The 22,465-nt window shown below is 36.1% G+C and overlaps 2 protein-coding genes across 3 annotated transcripts in view; one reads left to right on the forward strand and one right to left on the reverse strand.

Moving 5' to 3' along the window:
- The window catches only part of rtn4rl1b (reticulon 4 receptor-like 1b), a 183,381-nt gene extending 179,219 nt beyond the window's left edge, over positions 1 to 4,162 (reverse strand). Inside the window, exon 1 of the mRNA XM_065281044.2 lies at positions 3,349 to 4,162. Coding sequence (XP_065137116.1) covers positions 3,349 to 3,361 — 13 coding nt within the window. The 5' untranslated portion in view covers positions 3,362 to 4,162. The remainder of the gene's footprint in view (positions 1 to 3,348) is intronic.
- Positions 4,163 to 5,845: 1,683 nt separating this feature from the next.
- Positions 5,846 to 22,465, forward strand: part of dph1 (diphthamide biosynthesis 1) — a 100,746-nt gene continuing 84,126 nt past the window's right edge. The window contains exons 1-2 of one of the 2 annotated variants that reach the window (XM_065281045.2): positions 5,846 to 5,945; positions 9,781 to 9,930. In XM_065281045.2, coding sequence (XP_065137117.1) covers positions 5,894 to 5,945; positions 9,781 to 9,930 — 202 coding nt within the window. In that variant the 5' untranslated portion in view covers positions 5,846 to 5,893. Of the gene's footprint in view, positions 5,946 to 9,780; positions 9,931 to 22,465 lie in introns of those variants that run through there. The other variant, XM_065281046.2, reaches the window with a different exon arrangement.

Consider the following 22,465-nt stretch of genomic DNA (forward strand, 5'->3'; position numbering starts at 1 on the left):
ACAGTACATATCACTTTTTTAAAGGGTACTGCCCTAGTGATTCTTGAGACCATTTTTTGACCATTTTTCTGAGTCTGACAGTCTAAGACTATTAGATTAATATCTGACAAACAATATATGCTATCCTGTAGTCCAGAAAACAGTACAGAGCAGGTGCAGGGTGTTGAAGTTTTAGTGATGAGTGACCTATTGTTCCTCATGTCTCAGACATGAAAAAGAAAGAGTCTGGTGTCAGGACACAGGTGTTTATTTTTTGTTTACCAACAGCCTCACCCATCTTTCACCCATCTGCCAATAACCGGCTGTATACTGTAGCATAATTTCTGAATGTCTAGCTTCTCCATGCACAGCTGCATAATCACGGCTAATCCGCATGAGTTATTTCATTCTGGAAGTGTTGTTTCTTGGCTTGGTTATACGCCGTCTGATTTTTTGCTAGTCTTGGGTAAAATATGTGAGATATAAAGTGATCACAATTTCAAATGAGCAAAATCTACTTCAGCTCAGAATATGTTTGTCACCGAATGTAGATCAAGCTGGATTTTGGGGCCTGAAAAAGAGAGCTTTGTTGTCTTTCAAGGCTGAATATTGCAACAAGGTCGTCCTCTATTCTGACAAGTCAGCATATAAGCACTGCCTTCAGATAAGAACTCTGAAATCTGAATATCCTATGTACCGTAATATTCACCTGTTTAAATCTGAATACATTTCAAGAGATGAAGTCTAAACTGGAGCTAAAGAAAAAAGGAAAAGTTTGAATGTAATGCACAAATAGAAACATAAATGTGCTTTTATAACGAAATTAAGAAAGAAATGACAGAAAATGGACCCAATACACTCTCCCACTGTGGATGTGACTGACATACACCTGCAGACATAGAAATCTGCAGAATTCAGGTGCTACGATAAGAAACAGCACAGCTCTGCTAAGCTTGGCACATATAGGGAACAGCCCGCTGAGTATCCATTTAGGCTTGACGTTTCTGGGAAATGTCACACCAATGCATCTCTTCAGAAGAATTCAGTATTCCATCTTGTCGCTGTTCTTTATTTACAGACATGACAGAAAACCACTGCAGTTTTTTTCATAAGTTCTAGTGCATGCTGAAGTGAAAGACCAATTACTACCCATCAGAGCAAAAAATCCCTATTAGCCTAAAAGCCAAGGTGCGTTCCATTCGACCGTAAGTGGACTGCGAAGTGGACTTCACAGGGTATTCCGCCATCTTAAGTGAGATTCCAATCCGAAGGGAGCGAACATGTTCAGTTCGAAGGGCACTGCGCACGGCATAGGGAATCAGGGAACATCGATACATCACTTCACAGGAAGTGGAGAGCGATAATCACCCAACTGTCATTGCGCGCATCACGTGATCACCCGTCGGAACGGTCAGACCGCTATGCAATTATATGACAAGCGTTTAAAAACACATATATACACATAGTTAACCAAAGTTTAAAGTTTACTTTCATATTTGCATGACAGTTACAGCAGGGCTTCAATTCTGTTAATAGTCAAGTAATAGCAGCAATAGTCAATTAAAGTGTATAATAAACATACGTTTTTCATTACGTAGTACTCAATGTTTTTTTTATTGTATAGTGTACATATTTGAAATGTGATAGTAAATAAAAATTAAAATATGAATGTAGTCCTATATATATTTATGTTATATCAATCTGCGCGACCCCGTCGTTGACTTTCTTTGATGACGTTTGCAGGCCGTTCCAAATGAGCGGTTATTGTCCGTGAAGTCCACTTCAACTGATATACCGTGCTCAGGGAGTAGGGAGCAGTGAACACTCCGCAGGGACCCTGTCGAATGGAACGCACCTCCAGTCATCTGACTTTGAAACATTTTGCTTTATAAAGGGTAAAGCACAAGTTTCCAGAAATAGGTGCATATTTAAGTGTAGCCAACCATGGCTCATAACGAAGCTAAACAAGCCTTCGTTGACACTGCAGTATTACCCTAACTAGTAAACAATCCACATAACACAAAGTGATACATCCTCTGACATTAAATCATGCCATATTTATCAATTACTAACTAAAAACTGCCACTCTTGTGTTATCCATTTTGTTATTGCTAGTTCCCTTTTTTACTTAATATCCATCCATCGTTCAAACCCTCTTTTTATCTGCAGGGTCATCAGGGTTAAAGCTTATTCCAGCATCTTGGCCACAGACTGGGCACACCCAGATAGATGGCCTTCCCAGGGACTTCAACATATAATGTGATACAAAAATGATGTATAAATAGATGCATGTCTGTCAAAAGAACAGTAAATCCCAAAAATATACAGTAAAGGAATTTACGTAGCTTATAGTGCATGAAAATTAGTTCAAACAGGGTTTTGGAGTTTTCAAAGCCAAAGTACAGGCACAGACGTTCATAAAGGGATCTTTAACACACAACTGAGATGCTTGATAGGTGGGTTTTGCTCCCACGCTAAATAACTATAGTCTTTGGGCAAATCTGTTTTTCGAGACAGACTAGTTTGTGCAAAGGAAGACAGTTTGGAAAAAAGGATCTGTGATTCTCTAAAAGGTTTAGAGATAAATACAAGCTAGTGAAATGTCCTATAGTTTAAACACTGTAAATAGTGGACAGTAAGATTATGTTCAAGACAAGAGGTCAACATGGTAAACATTATTGGTATAGTAATCAGTCTTTTTTATTTGTAGTGAAACCATAGTAACTACAAATTTACTATGGTGTTACTACAGAAACCATAGTTTAACTATAGTAGGCCTATTGTAGTTAAACTTTGGTAATATAAATTGTAATCCTATAAAACACGGTTATACATTTGTACTACAATAAAATTTTCTCTGTGGGTTTTCTCACGCTGACAGCTTTAACACTAACCTGTTAATTTATCATCTACTTAAATCGTTAAACTTCATAATTTACTCATCAAATTTTCTCAGACTGTCAAAGTCAAACCCGTTGAACCCAGCAAGAGAAGCACTTATATTAAAGCCAGGGAACGCTTTACGATAAGAAACGGACCATAAACTGCAGTGCGGCAGGCAGCATCTTAAGAAAAATATATTGTGGTATGATTAATATTTTAAAGACGACCTAGCAATGGAGACGCATGAATCTGGGAAAATGTTTATAGATTTGAGCTGTAAAAACTTTGAAGTCCTTTAACATCAACTTTTTAAAACCTTAAAAAGGGTAACAGAAAATCATCTAAACAGTATTAACCTAAAACAAAATCCCGCAAAATAAATATTGCTGGACAGTAGGGTATTTCGACACGACTCTCATCAAATCAATATCAAAATAAGAACTGTGGGAAAAAGCAGCAGGAACAAAAGTTGTAAATTGCACTTACCCCGATTAAACATGATGGATATTGTTAAATCTCTGTCTGTCCACTCAGGTTCATTTATTCTTGTATTCCAGCCGCTGCGTGACTTCAACACTGTCAATAAGACGCCAAGCAATCTATCAGATATCGTCTGATTTAATCACAGCACATACATGAAGATCTCCTACAGTATAGCTCCGAGACTTGCTGCTTTTCGATTCGGATAATTTATCGCAACACTCTTTTTCATCCGGTGTGGTCCCAAACAAATTTTTTAATAGATGCAATAAGTCCAAAAAGAGAGTAACACATTCTGCAACATTAATTGATGTTATCCACTCAGACTGTCAACGACTGAATTAAACAGATGCACCTGGTGGTGTAGTTCAGGTCTCAGCAACCCATCGCTTTCACGGTACAAGCAGTGTTATGTAGTAGGCTATGTTATCCACAATTGCCTAATTTTAACGCTTTTGAGTGTGGCTAATTCCTCTAATACAGAGATGTCGAGTCAATTCAGCAGATACTGTAGTCCTGAATCCGAGACGCGGGAACTCTTCTGCCGCTCTGTTTCACCAACTATGGGGAGGTGTCCGGCTGCCTCCATCCAAAATCAAGAACAATCCGCCTTGAAACCATTTCGTCTGGATATTTCGAGGTTAAATTACATTTATAGGCGTTACACCCTCAACTTACAGCGCAATGAGTGTGTGGTTGAAGACTCGAATGTGAGAAAGGTGTCGAGCTGAGAGAGATGATGCGCTCCAGTTGAGAGATGCGCTTTCTGTGACGCTGCTGATGGGTCTCTTAATCCACTTTTGGGCTGTTGTTGTCTCTCCCTCCAATATAGTCTGACACTGTGTGTTGCTTTAGTCTGTTGGTTATAGCATATTCTCTCTCTCTCTCTCTCTCTCTCTCTCTCTCTCTCTCTCTCTCTCTCTCTCTCTCTCTCTCTCTCTCTCTCTCTCGTCGTTTTTTCCAGTACTGTCTCGACAAGGCAAATAGGCTTCAGACCTTGAAAACAATCTTACTGTTAAATAATATATACTACTACGTGTGCCAATTTAAAATTAAAATTGCAATTCAATGTTTAAACTGATTACATAATATTGAACCAAGTCACACCACTGGAAATTTGCACCGCAATAAAAGATTAGGATTGCATTGGCACATAAAGTTTATTGCATAAAGAATAATAAGTGCAAGGAAAATCTTTCCTGTTTATATCAAATAATGTTTTAATATATATATATTTTAATAATATTAAACAGTCTTGTCATGTACAGTAGGGAGTATCTATATGTTTTCAATACTACTAATTAGGTCAATATTATTTTCTATACTAATGAAAGAAATTTCACAAAGAAAAACTGCAATTTGCCTGAACAAAATGCCAAAAGTTGACATTATACATATAATAAGCAAAAGGACTCTATACTTAGAATACAAGGAATTGATCAATTTCAATTAGGAAGGGAAATCTAGGACAAAAGTTTATCAACAAAGACAATTTATGGATATTAAACAGTTTTTCTGAATTGCTAAAACACTAAACCCCAATCTCTGAACCAAATTCATAATGGCCTGAACCCATTTGTCAAATCATGCACTCTTGTTGCAAAATCTAAACACAAACTTTTCAAGTGTGTTGTTATATACAATAAACATGTATTTTTCTATAAGCAGATGTCCTGGATGTTGTGTTTTCCTTTTTTTTAAGGTCTAATGGATGCTCTGTAGTGTTTTGTATTATAGACTTATGTGTGTATGATTTGAAAGCTTAGTTTGATTTTGAGTGATGGTTTCGAAAAATGTATTTTAGCAATTAAAAAAAAACTGTATTTAAACAAGGATTTAGACTTTAAACTTTTTATCTGTCAGTTTGTTTACTTTTTATATAAACTTATAAATCAATGCAAACCATTTTCATCAAGGCCATATGGATCATAAATGTAGTGTTAATGTTACAGTTCAGCGCACATGCAGAATACAATTCTGCCTGTTTATGCCAGTGTGCAGTTTAGATTTTAGACACAGAAGCACTTGTTTCACTGATTCATTCACTGTGAATGAGACTGATGAGTCAAGCTTCTGTCTTCATTCACAGGCAGACACCAGAGGACAGATGGAGTTGAGGAGTCATAAAAACTCTTTATAAAATTGATTAATGAGGAGATTGCAGACTGTGAGAGTGACAATAACACTTATGCACTTAGGTTAATGTGGAGAAATCTTGACTTTGTGTGCGTGACATTTTGCTTAGTCTGTCTTGTGTGGAAATGTCTCTGCATATGTTTACATAGGCTAATTTATAAAATAAAAATAAATTATTGTAATCAACTATAATATTACTATTATATTTCATATTTTAATTATCTATGTAATTATTATATAAGAAGGAAATTAACCAGATGTTGTCTTTAGTCCTTTTAATGCATATTTTAAAAAGTGCATGCATGAATTGTATGTCCTAGGATGTGTTATTTTCATCGATGACATCGACACTTGACAATTCTGTGCTCGATATGTAATGCCTTTTCTGAATCCACGTGCAGTTGTTTAGGAAAAGATGGCGGCTCCCTCTACTGATATTGAAGCGGTCGCTACTAAAAAGCCTAATGGTAAATAATAACGTTTTGAAATCATAATGCTTCGCGGTGTCATTAGGACTGTGATGTATGTTTAGATTCTTTTGTTTTGTTAAGGAACTTAGCGATATATCGGCAGATGCTAATGCTAACAGACGCTTTTGAATAATTTCTGTGATACATCTTCCGATACTTTCACTTTGAATAAATCTCTGAGAAATGTCTTCATGCTATCTAAAATTTTAGACGTTACAAATGATACGTAGCAGAGGCGGCGTCGGTTTCTTTCACGGTAGAGTTGTCACGAGGGCTGTATGTCAGAAACTGGAATTTTTTTTAACTGGATGCTGGCAGGTGTGTTTTTTTTCCACAAAACCAATTTCTATATTTTATAAAAGATAGTAATTTCATTGCTTTTAATAACTTTTGTTCTCAGAAATAATGATTTTATATTTCTGCTCGTTACATTACATATTTTATCTTTGATAGTTGTTTTTTCATTGTTTTAATGTATAAAACATAAAATAGCATGTCATTCAAATGCATTACATTTTGGAACCTTATGTATTATTTTAAATCAAATGTTTCCCATTGTAAATATTTCGTACAGTAGTTTGTTTTCTTACCAAAGCTTTAAAGGGATAGTCACCAAAAATGAAAATTTGCTGTTTATTTACTCACCCTTAGGCCATCCAATATGTATGTAAAGTTTTTTTATCTTCAGTAGAACAATAAAGAAGTTATTTTGCATAAACCCCAGTGCTCTGTGATTCATATAATGCAAGTCAATGAGTGTGTTAACATGCACAGAATAAGCGGATAACTATCAAAAATCTTATAATAGGAACTGGTTTTAATGCGTTTACATGCAAATCAATCAACCAGTTATGCAGAAAACTGCGTTTACATGGGATTTGGAGATTTGTCAGGTTTCCTGCAGGCATTCGCGTCATCGCATATAGGACATAATAGTCATTTAAAAAGCCATGCAGATTTTACTCCTGGAAATCTATCTTAAGCTATACTGTTGTATCTCTTCTCATGTCTGCTGCAGAACTCGAAATATAAGATGAGCTTGTATTTTCGCTTTTTCTATGCTAACTGCTTGAGTCAAGCACACATTTTTGTGCGTTACTTTGCGCTTACTTCCACGTGGGTAAATGGGTTTATATGCAACCCGAAATCGGGGTAATGTGCAAAAAACTACCTGTGCTTATGCAGTTTATGGGCTTTCACCGATAAAAGAAAACCATTTTATGCATTTACATGACCCCACGCATTATTAATTGATAAGGAATAATTGGCGTTGCCGTAAGACTGTGCATGTAAACACACTTTGTATTTGCACGTTGGATTTGCAATATAAAAAGTTATCTCCATGACTCCTGATGACAAATTGGTGACATACTGACGTCTTGTGAATCCAAACAAAGAAACTGACCGTTATTTACAACACTCTTGGTATTAACGCAGAGTCTGCCAAACATGAGCGCAATCTTCTAGTGGTGCTTAGTGGCGGTTGGCAATCCAGCCTCTCAGTGCCACCTATAGAGCTGGAGGGTAAAGCACAATATATGTGATTATTGAGTTTACAAAATTAACTGAGAGGATTTATTTTGATTGATGGATTATATGCACTTTTTGGAGCTTTAAAAATGGGACACCAATGCCATTATAAAGCTGAAAAGAGCTAGATTCTTTTTTTAATATAACTCTTGACTGCGTTTGCTTGAACAAATGTGAGTAAAATAAGGGACAATTTTCATTTTTGGTTAAACTATTCCTTTAAAGCTGCGACTGCGGAAATTACTTTCTTACTTAAAATATGAAATGGTGTGTCCTACTTTGTCATCGACATTAAGCAGGAAGTGGTATAAGGGGTCTTAAGACAGCAACATAAACAAATAGCTTTTGCAGACTAAACAAAACTTCCGGTAGACTTCCAAAAATAATCAATAACAACATTTTAGAGTAATTTTAGAGTAGTTTATTTCTCATAAAAATATATCTAACACATATCAACAATTACACTGAGCCAACGTTACTGTGTAAAATGAATGTATACAATGTTAGCTACAGGTCATAAAATCCTTGCCTGACTGCCAAACCTCTCCGCACAGTTGTGATCCATGCTCATCGTCCTTTTCTTTTGCAAACCAAAACATTTTATTATCGACAAGGAATTTGTTTCAGAGATCAGTTTAGCCACAAGCCAGACCGATAAATAAATACAGACCGGAAGTTTACTTCGGTTCAGGTGCGTAGCCACAACAATGCGCTTGAGTCCGATGAAACCGTCTATAGCTTGTTCTGATTCTTTTGTTCTGATTTTAGCTGATTCTTTCAGAATTATAACATTTTTTAATTACTTGGATAGGTGTAAATTAACGAATTACATTACAATTTTATGTTTCCTAAGTATGTTTTCTTGAGTATTTAAGTCACATAAACTGTGATGCAAAAATGTGGATATTGAATTAATGGATATTTTATATCAGAGAAAAGAAAAGACAAGACTAATTAGAGAAAAGACAAGACTATAAAAATAATGGGGAGTCATTTTCTAAATGCAAACAAGTTGGTTAAATATATAATTCCTTTTCAATTGCATCATTTACAAAATTCAAACCCGTTTGTGAAACTCCGTTCCCCTTCGAAATTAACTTCCTGGACTATGTCCCCCCATTTCCAGCCCTGTATATATATTTATATCGGATCAGCAGTGTCCTTGCGTTACATGACTGCAGAGAGCATTTGATAAATGATCATGTTTTTATATATTAACCATCAGTCCTGCCGCTGTCAGATCTCATGTCTGTCCTCTTCATCTTACTGTCACTTCTTTTTCCCATCCCCTCAGTCTGCAGAATCACAGCAGAGACGCTTAACAAATTCAGATTACAAAGGGAATATTTTTGGCTTGTTTCCATTACTTATCTGAATAGGAAGGATTGCAGTAGGGTTAAGTTTCCATTCTCTGAACAATAGTTTTTTTAACAGACTAACATATAGTCTCAGTAAAATATATTAGGGATTCATATAAATTATTAGATAACTTTGAATAATTATAATTTAAAAGGTTCTACAGCTATTAGCTCTTGTATAATAGCTACTTAAATATTCATACGTACATCATCATTCAGGCAACTAAAGATATTGCACAATACATAGCTGGAAAATACATTTCAAATGGTCTATCTGTCACAGACTTCAAAAATAAATGGATGTCAGTGACACAGACTCTTTTGACAGCTGACCTCTCAGTTTAGCTGCTGTCCTTTTGACTCGCTGATTGATTTGTGTGATGATTAATTTTGGATTTGAGAAGTCATTGTAGGGACTTGCTCACTCATTGTGTACATGATGTACGATATATCTCTTGTTCCTAAAACAATAAGAGTTTTAATGTCACTTGATGTGTCACTATTAATATTACAAATACAGTACTGAGATTTATGGATTTAAACAAACTACTAACTCATAATATAAAATTTTGGTGCTTAACTCATGCCTCATCATGGATATGATTGACAGATCAAACCATGTTGATTGAGATGTGTGGTCTTATTTTGTAATTTTTTAGACTAACGTAATCAATCTGGCAGAGAGTGACAAAATACTACACATATATAGTTTGGAGGAGGGATTATCTAGGGACCAGTGTATCATATAAGGGTGGTGTAAGGGCTACTACTCAAAACCATAGCATCATGTCAAATAGCACTCAAATCCCCTCAGAAAGTTTGTGTCATGTTGATGTTCATCATCTTCGCTTATGAGAATTAGCTATGAGTGTAGTAAGGATTCATAATTCAGTTTGTCTCTTTCTAACTAATTCAGCAACTTTCATACTGTCTTTTTACTATAGTGCGAGGTCCAAGAAGAGTGGCCAATCAGATTCCTGATGAGATCCTCAAAGATCCAGAGCTTACCGACGCCGTCAAGACTTTGCCAGCCAACTACAATTTTGAGATCCACAAAACAATATGGCGGGTGCGACAAGCCAAAGCAAAGAGGGGTGAGTATGCCAGATCAAGTTGCATTTTGTGTATACCTACATTTTGTGACTGTAGGATGATGGCTTGAAGTTTCTTGCAGACCAGCAGCTATTGTGTTTGTCATTCATCCCAAGAGATTTAGGTAACCTTAAATCTACAGTTGAGATGTATTATTGTATCTCTTTCCTGAATAATACATCAGGATTTCAAAGTGTAGGTCCCAAGTTTTTTTTCTATGAGCGGCATACACGCTGCCTTACTGTATATGGATGAAGGTTGTACACTTTTTTTGTTATATGGACAGAGTCAAGCGAACAGAAAATAATTACTTATAGGGGACATTTCATGAAAATCTGACTTTTTTCCATGTTTAAGTGCTATAATTGGGTCCCCAGTGCTTCTATTAACCTAGAAAATGTGAAAAGGAACATCCCAGTAACTTAGTTTTTGTAAACCATTCTCTGCAAGCATGTGAAAAAATAGGTCATTAAAATTTGGCTCCCCTTGGGATGTCAGAAGGGGATCTTACTATAATAATACCACCCCTTAATCTGCAACTATCTAGCCACGACATTGCAATTTAGTGCAGAGAGGAAATAATTGACAGAACAATTGAGTTAAAATTTCAACAAACCACCATTATGGTGATCAGTGTTTGCATTTCATCATCTTATTTGCATTTTAAAGGACACACCCAAAAACTACACTTTTTCTCACACCTACAAAGTGGCAAATTTAACATATTATAATAAATTGTCTGTGGGGTATTCAGGGTTTCCCCGCAGAAAATTTGTTAGTTTAGGTGGTAGGGTTGGGCGGAGCGTGGCAATGAAAGGGGCGGGGCATTTTAAAACACTCGAATAAAACTTAATTTTGAAGAAACTATGACAGATAATGAACACATAGATTATTAATGAATTCAATGTTTTTACCTTTAACAGGAATAGCTGCGTGATGACGTGAAACTAAAGGGTTAATAAACACAAACTAAAGCAGATATTGTAGAACGTCTCCCGAACGATCATAGATAGCGCAAAAATTGTAAAAACAGATTATTTCCCACTATTAATTACATTATCTTAAAGAAGTGTAACTACTGTAGCATGAACATAATGCACATAAATAAGGTGAGCAAAGCGCTCAACAATTATATATAATCAACAGGCACATGAAACCTAGCTAGCAGGTTGCTCAAACAACAAAATCACCAGCTAACTTACTTTAAATTTGCAAGAACTATAGACTAATACAATAATAGGCTTAAATAAACCCAAAACATAAGTCCACTTACAGTTCTCACGGACACGTGTTTTATAATTCGGATATCCTCCAGACATGACGGAACAACTCTTTATCTAATTTCGGCCGTGTGGCATGCGTGCCCGCTTGTAGTGTGAAGAGCGTCCGCGCTATTCTCCGAGATGCACTTGACTGCCTTTTTTGCAGCAATTTTTTTTTTGAACGACCTAGTTAAGGCGGTAGGGTTTCCGAGCTTAGGCGGGCCGCCCGAATTGAAAAGTGCTGAGGGAAACCCTGTTATTTTAAGCTAAAACTTCACATACGTACTCTGGGAAACTAAAGTCCCCTTTAAGAGATTTCCACAGGCATAAATAAATAAAAATTATTTGAACTTCAAGTCTCCTAGCTGTTTTTGGAACAAAGCATAAGCTTTAAATGACTGCTTTATACTAGCTGGGAAAATTGGTGAAATTTATAATGACATTTAAAGGGCATAATTACCTAATTTTGTAAGGGTTTGCTTCAGCAAAGTGTGGAAAATGTGCGGTCATTAGTTTATTAATCATCAGCTGATTCAGCTGAATAAAAGAGAAACGCTTTCCTTTTGTCGTCGTCTAAAAGACATTTTTTTCTACAGGGCAGCTTGACATATTCTCTAAACAGTAATATGACTTTTATTTGGGTTTTTAACGTGGTTTAACAAATCAAACATGCTTCAAACTTAAAAAGCTATTTGATCTATAAGAAATATATGAATTAATTGATCCAATATTTTCTGTGTTGTTGTGTTTTAATCCATTCCCCTAGTGTTGAACCCAGGTTATCAGACTTAAACACTGTAGTCTGTTTTTTCTAAGAAGTGTATTATGTAGTCTGTGGTGACTTCTGTAAGTGGTTTTGTGAGGATGCTGTCAGCCTACTGTAAAATAATTCCCCTCTGAAAGCAACACTTATAGCTCATTTAAAAGTGCTCTAATGAGGTGTCATACAGTTTCTTGGTGCGATTCAAGTAATTATTCGAGGAGGTCTAGCTGTTCTCAGGGTTGCCACACTCTTAAAAATAGAGCTTAGTTTACTTATAGCTTAAAAGCATTTGTAAGCTTAAGGCTGAAGTATAGACGGTTTCGGCAGTAACAACATAAACAAAGGCTTTCGTGGAACACACGTAACTTCCGGTAAACTCCGCCAAGAATCAATAACAAGAGAGTCCTTTTAGAGTAGTTTATTTCTGAAAACAAGCAAAATAAAAGTAGATTACCGTAGTTCATATTTCATAGCTAAAGCATATAAAAAATGACACTGAGCTACTGTTGCTGTGTTAAATGTGTACTATGATGCATACAATGTTAACTACAAACCGGCAGCCAAACCTCCCTTCACATAGCGGTGATACATGATCACTGCCTCCCCTTGTCTTTAGGAAACCAAAACATTTTGTATTTTCAACAAGGTATTTGTTCAAGAGTTAATTTTAGCCAATAGTCAGACCATTAAACAAACAGAAACCGGAAGTAAAGTTCCGACCAGACGCACAACTGTGACAACGCACATGCGTTTCCACGTACAATGCACATTGATGCAAGTCCATTTTTTATTCTAAAATATTTTTTATTTTCCACTTTTTGTCCAAATAGTGCTAATATTGTAGCATTTTTAAAACTTTGCTGTCATGGCCCAACATATCAACACTGAGTGATCCATTTCCCTGTGTTTGGACCGGACTAGTTCCAACATATCTGTACAACCTTCTCAAAATATCCCAGTAAAGTTCCAGTGACAATTTTACATTATGTACTTTCAAAGAAATGTCCCCATGGTTTGACCTTTTATAGCTTTGAGGTTGTAATTGCACCATGTACATCTGTCTTGATTTTACCACTCTCTGGCTTTATCGGCCCTGGACCCCCTATCCTTTGCGTGAGTCGCTTGCTGATGCAAACTTCTCCCATGGGGCAGGTCTCAGCATGCTTTCCATTTCTTTGAAAATGGTGTCAAAAAGTCACCAGAACAGGCCATTACACGGCCACATTAATCGAAAGTAAGATAAATCCGAAATCTTACGCAGATTATTTGCCGCCTCACTGCTTAGTCATTGACTAAACAGACAGCTAGTTGTGTATGAAGGCTCCTCTTTATAGGGCACAAGCTTCAGACAGTCTTTAGTTACATTGGTGTTCGATTGTGAAGTTATGCTGCTTGTGAAGTTATTGTTTGTCAGGATTGCAAACATCTGAAAAATATCTAAACATAAAGAAGAAAGTAAGATGCTTCAGGTTATTTGAATACACGTCCACCCTGGGGAATTGGAGTCCAGGACAAGGGCCAGTCTTCAATCACAAAAAATCCTAATCGTGTACTAGAGCCTCAGAAATGGCAAGTTTCAGGCCTGTATTGATGTGAATGACAACAGACAAGTGTTTGATGTGATGAATGTGTTAGCAGGTGGCTTGTGCTGAATACTTTCATGAGGATTGGAGAATGCTACAGTCTGCTGGACTCTTTGTTGTGAAGGTTTTTATTTTTTAATGCCCCAACTTTCTCTAGGATCAGTGGGCAAAGATTATTTGACCAGTTTCTTTCTTTGCACTTTGCATTGTTTTCTGCCACTGCTCTTTCCCAAACTTGTGTTGTCTTGAACACAGCATCCACAGTCTGTTTAACAGGGCTTAAAACAGGTCTGACTCACTGAAAGGCTCTTTGCTATTTATATGTTGTATGTAGTACATTTCATGTATTTGTTTATTTGGGTTAAGCTGTGTTTATTGCCTCTATACTGAACATTAAAGTAAATTTAGATCTGTTTTAGGGGACAGCAACTGCCTACTAAAAACAGCAATGTTTTTCCTTTGGATTTCTCATGTACATACAACAATGTTCACACAGACCCAACTAATGCTGCGTTTACACCAGCCGCTGTAGAGGCGTGAAGCGCGAGTGATTTCAATGTTAAGTCAACGTGAAGACGCGATTCCGCACGAATGGTGCTTTTTGTGCATTTTGCGTTTGACGTGAATTTGCGGCTAATGCACGAGTTGAAAAATTTGAACTTTTGCTTGGAAGAGTATCAGTGAGGACATCGGGTAACCTGGTAAGTTGTAATACACGTTTCACTTTTGAGTCACGTGACGTTTATCGACCCGAAACGTTTATTTTCCCCCTATAGTAAGGTTACCAAATACAAACCGGTAACTCTCTTGATAAATGCACAATCAACATCAGTCATCTTGCAAACAGATAACCGCATAGCACATGCCCCTCCCCCAAGATGCGGATTTTGCCTTTGATGCGCGTCAAATGCTTGCTTTTTCCATTCAAACTGTTCAAGCGGCAAACTAGGCACGGTAGATGCAATTTTGACGCGGTTGATGTAAACGCAGCATTAAGAAACAACTAAAAATGCTGTATTGTGCATGCCAGGCCAGTAGTTGGCAATGTTACACAATGTCAGAATACACATGCGCATGATGTCAACATTTTCACCAAATTTCACGTTTTGTAGTCTACACAGAGATAACGGTGTCATTGCACTTTTAAACCTATTTTTAAAAGTTTATGTTTAAATGCCCCCAAAACACCATTGTCATGTAAATACAGGGGTGGTGATGGCGCAGTGGATAAGACACATGCCTTTGGTGTGAGAGACCCGGGTTCGAATCCACTGTGACACACCATTGTGTCCCTGAGCAAGACACTTAACCCCTAGTTGCTCCAGAGGCGTGCGACCTCTGACATATATAGCAATTGTAAGTCGCTTTGGATAAAAGCATCAGCTAAATGAATAAGTAAGTAAATAAAAAGCCAAAATAAATAAAACGGAAAAAAGAAATTTAAACAGGTTTGTAACAACATAAGAGCGAGTAAATGATGACAGAATGTTCATTTTTGGGTGAACTATCCCTTTAAGTAATGATGTATCTGTTTCCTCACAAATGTAACATAATATGTTGTATTTGCAATGTTCTTATTCAACAGAATGACTTTAGTGAGTCATGATTGGTATATTGACAAGTTTAACACAGACCTTTTTCATAGCTTTATATAGAACACATCATTCTGTGGTGTGTCACAGCGTGATGGAGTTCAAAGAAAAATGTTTTTCAGACATGCATTTCCTGAAAAGCAGTGACTTGTGGTCCAATACGGTTCAATTTGTTAACATAAATAAAATCTAGGGTGCCATTTATAAGAGGCTAGTAATAGCAAACTAGCTTTGAAAGCATCGTCATGTTAATAGCCTCATTCACCAGTGAGACAGGTGCACCACTACAAAAATATTGATCATAAACATTATGTATGATTATTGCTAGAACTTGTTACAGTTTTGTAAGCTTGTTGTTTATGCGCAAACAGGCAGCGTTATGCAAATACATAGGTTGACAGACAGGATTGAATGCAATGATTAAACAAACATTTTATGGTCTCGAGACTTACACAGAACAAATACTTTTATGTTTAGAACACTTTCATTGGTGATTGCTGTAAGAAATCTTCAACCAGGGTAACAAAAATGTAATGCATAGCTTTAAAAATGTACATCATTTCCAGGGTTTATTAATCAATTAATTTCAAGTCTGATCTAACATTTATTTATACATTTTTGAAATCATGTTATGTACTGCATGTTAACTTTAGTGCAAAGTTCACAACTAACATCAAATTGATCAGTTGTATTTGTACCTAACATTACCAAAGATGAGTAAATGATGTAAAAAGTGTTGCTCAGGTAATGCTGCTAATGGTGTATTTCATGTTATATTTGACCTGGGACCACAAAACCAGTCTTAAGTAGCACGACTATATTTGTAGCAAAAGCCAAAAATATCGATTTTTCTTTTATGCTAAAAATCATTAGGATATTATGTATGTTCCGTATAGATAGTAAATTACCTACTGTAAATATAATAAAACTTTATTTTTTCTGAGCAGATGTAGTGCTAAAGACTTTATTTGGACAACTTTAAAGTTATTTGGATTTTTTTGCCCCCTCAGATTCGAGATAAATAAAAAATAAAAATAAATTTTATCTCGGCCATATAATACACTATCCTAACAAACCCTACTTCAATGGAAAGCTTATGTATTTGTAAATCTAATGTGATGTGTAAATCTAAATAAAAAAAGTACCCTTATGTAGGGCTGTCAAAAATTTAATCGTCATTAATCGCATACAAAATAAAAGTTTGTGTTTGCATAATATGTTTGTGTGTGTAATTATCATGTATATACATACACACACACAAACATGTATAAATTTAAGATTTTTTTATGTATGTATATTTATATACATAAATACATACATACATACATACATGCAAATGTTTCCTAAATACATACAAGCATGTACAATTACACACAGCGCACACACATATATTTTGCAAAAACAAACTTTTATTTAGCATGCAATTAAAGGTGCTCTAAGCGAATTCACACGTTTTAGGCCGTTAAACATTTTTTGTTACATACAGTTAAAATCTCCTCACTATCTGTTAGCTGCCTGTCCCCTGAACACACTGTTAAAAAACGCGGTCTCTGAAGATAGCCCAGGCTCCAGAAACTGCAACAAAAACAAAGTGGTCAAACCTACCACCACGAAACATAACAAACGTGTTCCAGCCAATAAACGACAAGAAAGATTTGGGAGTGGGGGTTGGGCACGTTCATGACTCGTTCAGAAAGAACGGAAGGGAGGGGAGGAGTTAGCTATTCTCCGTTTTATTTGACAACACTTCGAACGTCAACAAGAAGTGACATCACACAGATTCTCTCAGAGCCCCTTTGATCACGATTAATCTTTTGACAGCCCTACCCTTATGACTGGTTTTGTGGTCCAGGGTTACATATGTAAAAAGTGAAAATGATTTTCTTCTATTTAGTTTCAGTACGAAAAATCTTTATCATGCTTTATATCAGCACCACCGATTGTTAAATCGGCTCATGATCAGACATACTTCACTGTTAGACTCTGTACCACACTCAGTAATTTCAGTTTAATTTCGCAGCTTTATTTATACACTTCACAGCAATACAGCTGCAGAACTGACAATGAAATGTGCTATAAATGTGCCATTGTTGCTACATTTAGCAGTAAATTGTAACTATTATCACCATTCAGCAGAATAGAGTGAAGATGCAAGAAGATAAGTGAAGAATCTCAATGTATAAACAATAAAAGTTTCAAAAAAAAAAAAGGTTTTAAACAATCAAGGTTTCAAAACCACTACAATGTTCTGTGATATCGTCTCAAAGGTATGAGCTTTGTTTATACAAAATTCATGGAATCATTAAAGGTAGGGTAACAGATTTGATCCCGAAACATTTTTAGTTATGCTGGTTAAAAGTCTCCTCGCATCCTGATAGCAATCACTGTGTTAAGTTGTTTAAATGTATTTGTAAAAATTTATGTCATCTGTGAAAGGCGTAGGACCAAAAAATGTTCAACAAATCATAGATTTCGGTCCGAACGGACGTTACCTTTTATGTCCCTCATACGTAAGCGTAATTTGAATTCCCACCGCGCAGCGAGTCCACGCAGATACCATACGTCATCGGCGCGTTCACGTGCGCTCTGTCTGTAAACAGCAAGAACACCAAACTTTTCTGCTGAATTGACAACCTACACAGGAGCAACAAAACTAAATGCATCTTTTATAACAACAACAGCAAAAACTGCCTGGATCAGCAAGAGCAAAAATCCAAATTAACATTAGTAACTTTAGTGCTATACCACGATATGCAAACAGCTGCAGGAGGCAAAGGGTCTGAAAGGGTCGTTGCACTGTTTATTTTGGTAAGGTAGGTACGCGATATGTTTGTATTGAGATGGATTCAGATATTATACTTTGATGAAAGGTTGTGTTGCTTATGAAATTTGTGTTCGTTTACGGATTAGCATAACGATATAGTTACTACGTCTACACAACCGGACGTGTGCTTAAACTAATTCTGATGTAAACCAGTTGTTTATGTTGGTTATTTTGGAAGTGTTATTCACTTTGTACTGCAAAGTTTTCTCACTGGTGAATGAGACATGAGACGTGACCGTCTGATCTGTGCGTGTTCATGTGTTTGGAAAGAGGCGTGACTTTGGAGAGCGATTTGACTTGAGGGTGGGATCGGGATTTCATTGCTAGGCGGCTACCGTTAGCATTTTTCAAAATGTGTTACCCTACCTTTAAGTCATGTGATTGATTTGATGTTTACATTTAATAAACATTACGAAAATATAATATATTTTTTGAAACCATATTATAATTTAATAGCTTAACTGGCGTTTGAAAAAACATTTTAGTGTTGCAGTGGCAATACCGCAACACCGTGAAACCGTTGTATTTTTGCTAAAGGTTATCATACCGCCAAAATCTTATACAGGCCCATGCCTAGTTAACATGTACTAATACACACTTACACACCAAAGGAAATGTTTTAATTGTGAATCAACCATAGTTGCTCTTTAGGGATAGTTTGGTAAAAAATTATATTAAACCCATGATTTACTCACCCCCAAGCTGTCTGAGATGCATATGTTCATCATTTTTCAGACTAACACATTTTTAAGTTATTTTAGAAAATGTCTTGGATCTCTCCAAGTTGTTCAAGTGTAATGGGCTTAATATCATTTTTTGGCCGAACTATCCCTTTAATGTGTCCTTTATAAGTACTAATAAACTGCCAATATGCAAGCTAATAAGAAACTAGTTAAAAGTGAGAATTGGTCCCAATACTAAAGTGTTACCAGATATCCTTTTAAAAGTACCACAATGCACCGCTATCGAAAGATTTCATTTTGAGATTTTTTTTATAAACTGTGTTGACCTAACAACTTGAATTGCACCAAAGGCGAAAACTGTATTGTCTGCACAAAATTCAAAAATGTACTAACATGCTTCTTTCTATACTTCATCTTGTGTTATTCTCTTTCCCTGGTTCATTGGGCTACATCAGAGCAACACCAATATATGTGCTCATTTCAACTAATGAGGATGCCTGAGTGATTATCTGTGAATTTCTTTCGGGTCTTCGGTTGCTGATGATTAATTTAGATGCTGCTTTTTGCAGTAAAGAGGACTTGCCTCCCAAATTAATTCATTTCTGTTTGAATAATTAGACCGGGCTGGAAAGTGTCAGTGCTAAACCTCTCTCTTTTGAACAATGTGTTACTAATAAACTATTATTGTATTTCAAATTAGGTAGGTTCTATCAAAGAGCCACCTAGACATATTTTTTAAGCAGTAAGGTTCAAAATACTATGTTATATATTATGAATAAAGTCATGTCTGAACTGTTAAGCTAGTGTTTGGAAACTCTTTGCCAAAAGAGTTACAAATAGCCTGTAGTGGCTAGGTTAACAGATGTTTTGCATCATAGCTGTCACTGTATTGACCTGTATCAGCATCCAGTACTAAAACTTTTAATTTTAAAACTTAACAAATCCCATCTCTTCTCTTTGCACACTCAATCATTCAGATTGTTTGATGGGGGCTAGCATTTTGTTTTTTGTCAGTCGTGGTGGGAAAGTCATTTTGGTCAATGCATTGTGGTTGTCGTAGCATAGCATACACACCTTGTCAGACGGGTCTTCTGGCATTTTGGCATTTCTTTGAGGTTTATGACATTTCTGAATCTGTGGCTCCGTGGCGTACAAACAAAAGTGTGCTCACTTAGCCCAGAGCTGGTGCTGGGCCATCCGAGGATAGATAGATGGAAAGATTTGTCAGTCGATGCGATACTGAGCTGAATAACCTTTTAGTGTTAATAAACTCGCCCTTTCCTAGGTAATGACCTGTCTGTATCTGTCCGGACTGAAGGTGGTCAGTCTTTTAACCTTTCATCAGAGAGTTGCTCAGACCAGCTCGGTTTCTTTTCACCTTCATCCATCACACTTCCTGTTCATTTCTTATTTACATTCAGAACAAATAGCTTGTTTTGTTTTTGCCTTGTCCTTCCAATTCTTTTCTGTCTCCTTTCAGCTGAGACAAATTTATGTAAATTCAACGCTTATTAAGTTTCTTATTAAACATGGGCCTGAATGTGTGACCCACCTGTTTTTGAGAGAAAGCGAAGACAAATTTGAGCAAATTTAATGGCTCTTTTTAATCATGGGCCTGAAAATGTGCCACTGTTTGTGAAATCCAGACCAAAGTCGCATAATATAAATATGACATTAGGAGCATCAAAGTTTGATTTAACGTATTGATTTTACATTGGTTTTAATCTTTGACATGGCCTTACTCAGTCAATATAAAATAAATCAACCTTAACATTATGTAGAAGACAGTAATACACAAAAATTACTTTAGCTGGGTTTTCACATATGTGGAATGCTGTTTGAAAGCTGTGTTTTGGTGAAACACTCACAGTTGTAATTGATTTTACTGCAGTGATGTCCCATCGTGCATATTTAATAATTCATACAGACGAATACACCACTGACTGAAGGCTAGGATTCAGTTTTAATAAGGAAGGGGGGCAAGACATGTGGCACTTGTAATATGAACCAATGAGAATATTAAATTTATTGCTTGATTTAAAATATCCAGATTTAAGGGAGAGTCAAAATGAAATGTTTTACTTTAAAAAGTTGTCTTTGTCTATTAGAGCGTCATCCATGTTTACAAATTAATATAAAAGGCAATTATCACACATGCGTGACATTATTACGTCATCATATATAGTATGTGTAGTATGGTGATAATTGCAAACGTTTAATTTGTTACATTGCTTACCCGCCATGATCTTCTGAATGCTACATGTAACAATTCCAATTTTAGGACATCAGTCTGTTTCCAAGACGACGGAGCAGGATATCTAAGCACGATGGTGACGTGTGTGGTATAAAAAAAACTACGCTCCTTAGACATGTGTCGGCATTTTGCGGTTCATCAACCCTGTTTAATTCAAAGAGTCTGTCTGAATGATTTAAGAATGAAGCACAGGCTCATATCTCAGCCTCACAGACAATTGATTTCATTAGAATGATGCCATATTGGCTGATGAGTTGTAATTCTTTTTATGGGAAATAACAGCTTTTTAGCACCATATCTATAAAGTATCATTATCCCAAATGATGTACGTGGGATAATGTATAGTGAATGTTTCTGCTCAGTCACCATTTAGGACATTTGGGAGTCCTGATTTTTTTAAGGTCAGATCAAAATCTCCATATTAGGCATGTGGAGTATTATACTAATCTGTGTTTTAATGAAGTAAATGAATATGTTGAAGAATGATGAAGATTTCAATCATGTACTTAATATATTGATTTTTTTTATAATATTGACGTGAACTGCTTTTTACTTTTTTGGTAATACATATTCCCTTATTAAATTATTATCATTTAATTGAATTCAGGATATCCACATGAACGTGCCCACAGGTCTGTGCCCACAGTAGGATAATGTATAAATTAGTCTTACCGTATGTCATTGTATTAAATCCAGTTAGGTTTCACGTCACACACAAACTATTTTCATTCTTCTGTTGTTTTTATACACAGTGATTTCACACTGATTTAATGGATTTCTCCTTCACAGTGTTTAACTACACATGCATGGCGCTCTGTTTCCACACAGAGAGGCAGCTTTTTATTTTGCCTCTTCAGTTCTCTAGAGAAATGGAGAGTTGGGTTTTTTCTCATTTGTCTGTGTTTTTGGGGTTGGTGTAATTTTAGTTTGACTTGCAGCTGTTTAAATGGTTTGTTTGTTTGAAACGCATCCAAGTGATGCCTTAGTTCTGCTTTATGCCAACTCATTTGTTTAAATGAATAAAGCTTAAGTTTTCTAAAGAAATTTACACAAACATACCATTTATATATGTATGTTATATTACACACACATTCAATCAACTGTGTCTACAGCAGTGCTTCTCAAACTTTTCTGCGTGCGGCCCACCCTTGTGTATGGTGCATCCCTTCGCGCCCCCCACCCCCAAAGAAAATCTATGAAATAAAACATTGTATAACTTACATTTTTAATGAAACATTAAAACATATGAATGTAAACTTAGGGCTGTTGGTTAGTAGCCTTATTTTTATTATGCAGAATTGATGATAAATTAATGAATTTTGTAAAATGCAATAAAACTGGGGGCCCCGGCACCATCTTGCGATCATGGCCCCCACTGGTCTTAAGTACTATATACTATATAAACCCACAAAGGCAATTTTTTACAATTTAGAAACACATTTACAGTATTAACAGTGACAGTAATATTGCAAGCATTCCATAACTAACATCCATTTGCTCATTTTAATATCATTTCTTATATATATAAGAAGTCAGGGTGTACTGTACCGTATTATATCTGATCTGATTTCTCTTT

The sequence above is a fragment of the Paramisgurnus dabryanus genome, chromosome 8, assembly GCF_030506205.2.
Source record: "Paramisgurnus dabryanus chromosome 8, PD_genome_1.1, whole genome shotgun sequence".
NCBI lineage: Eukaryota > Metazoa > Chordata > Actinopteri > Cypriniformes > Cobitidae > Paramisgurnus > Paramisgurnus dabryanus.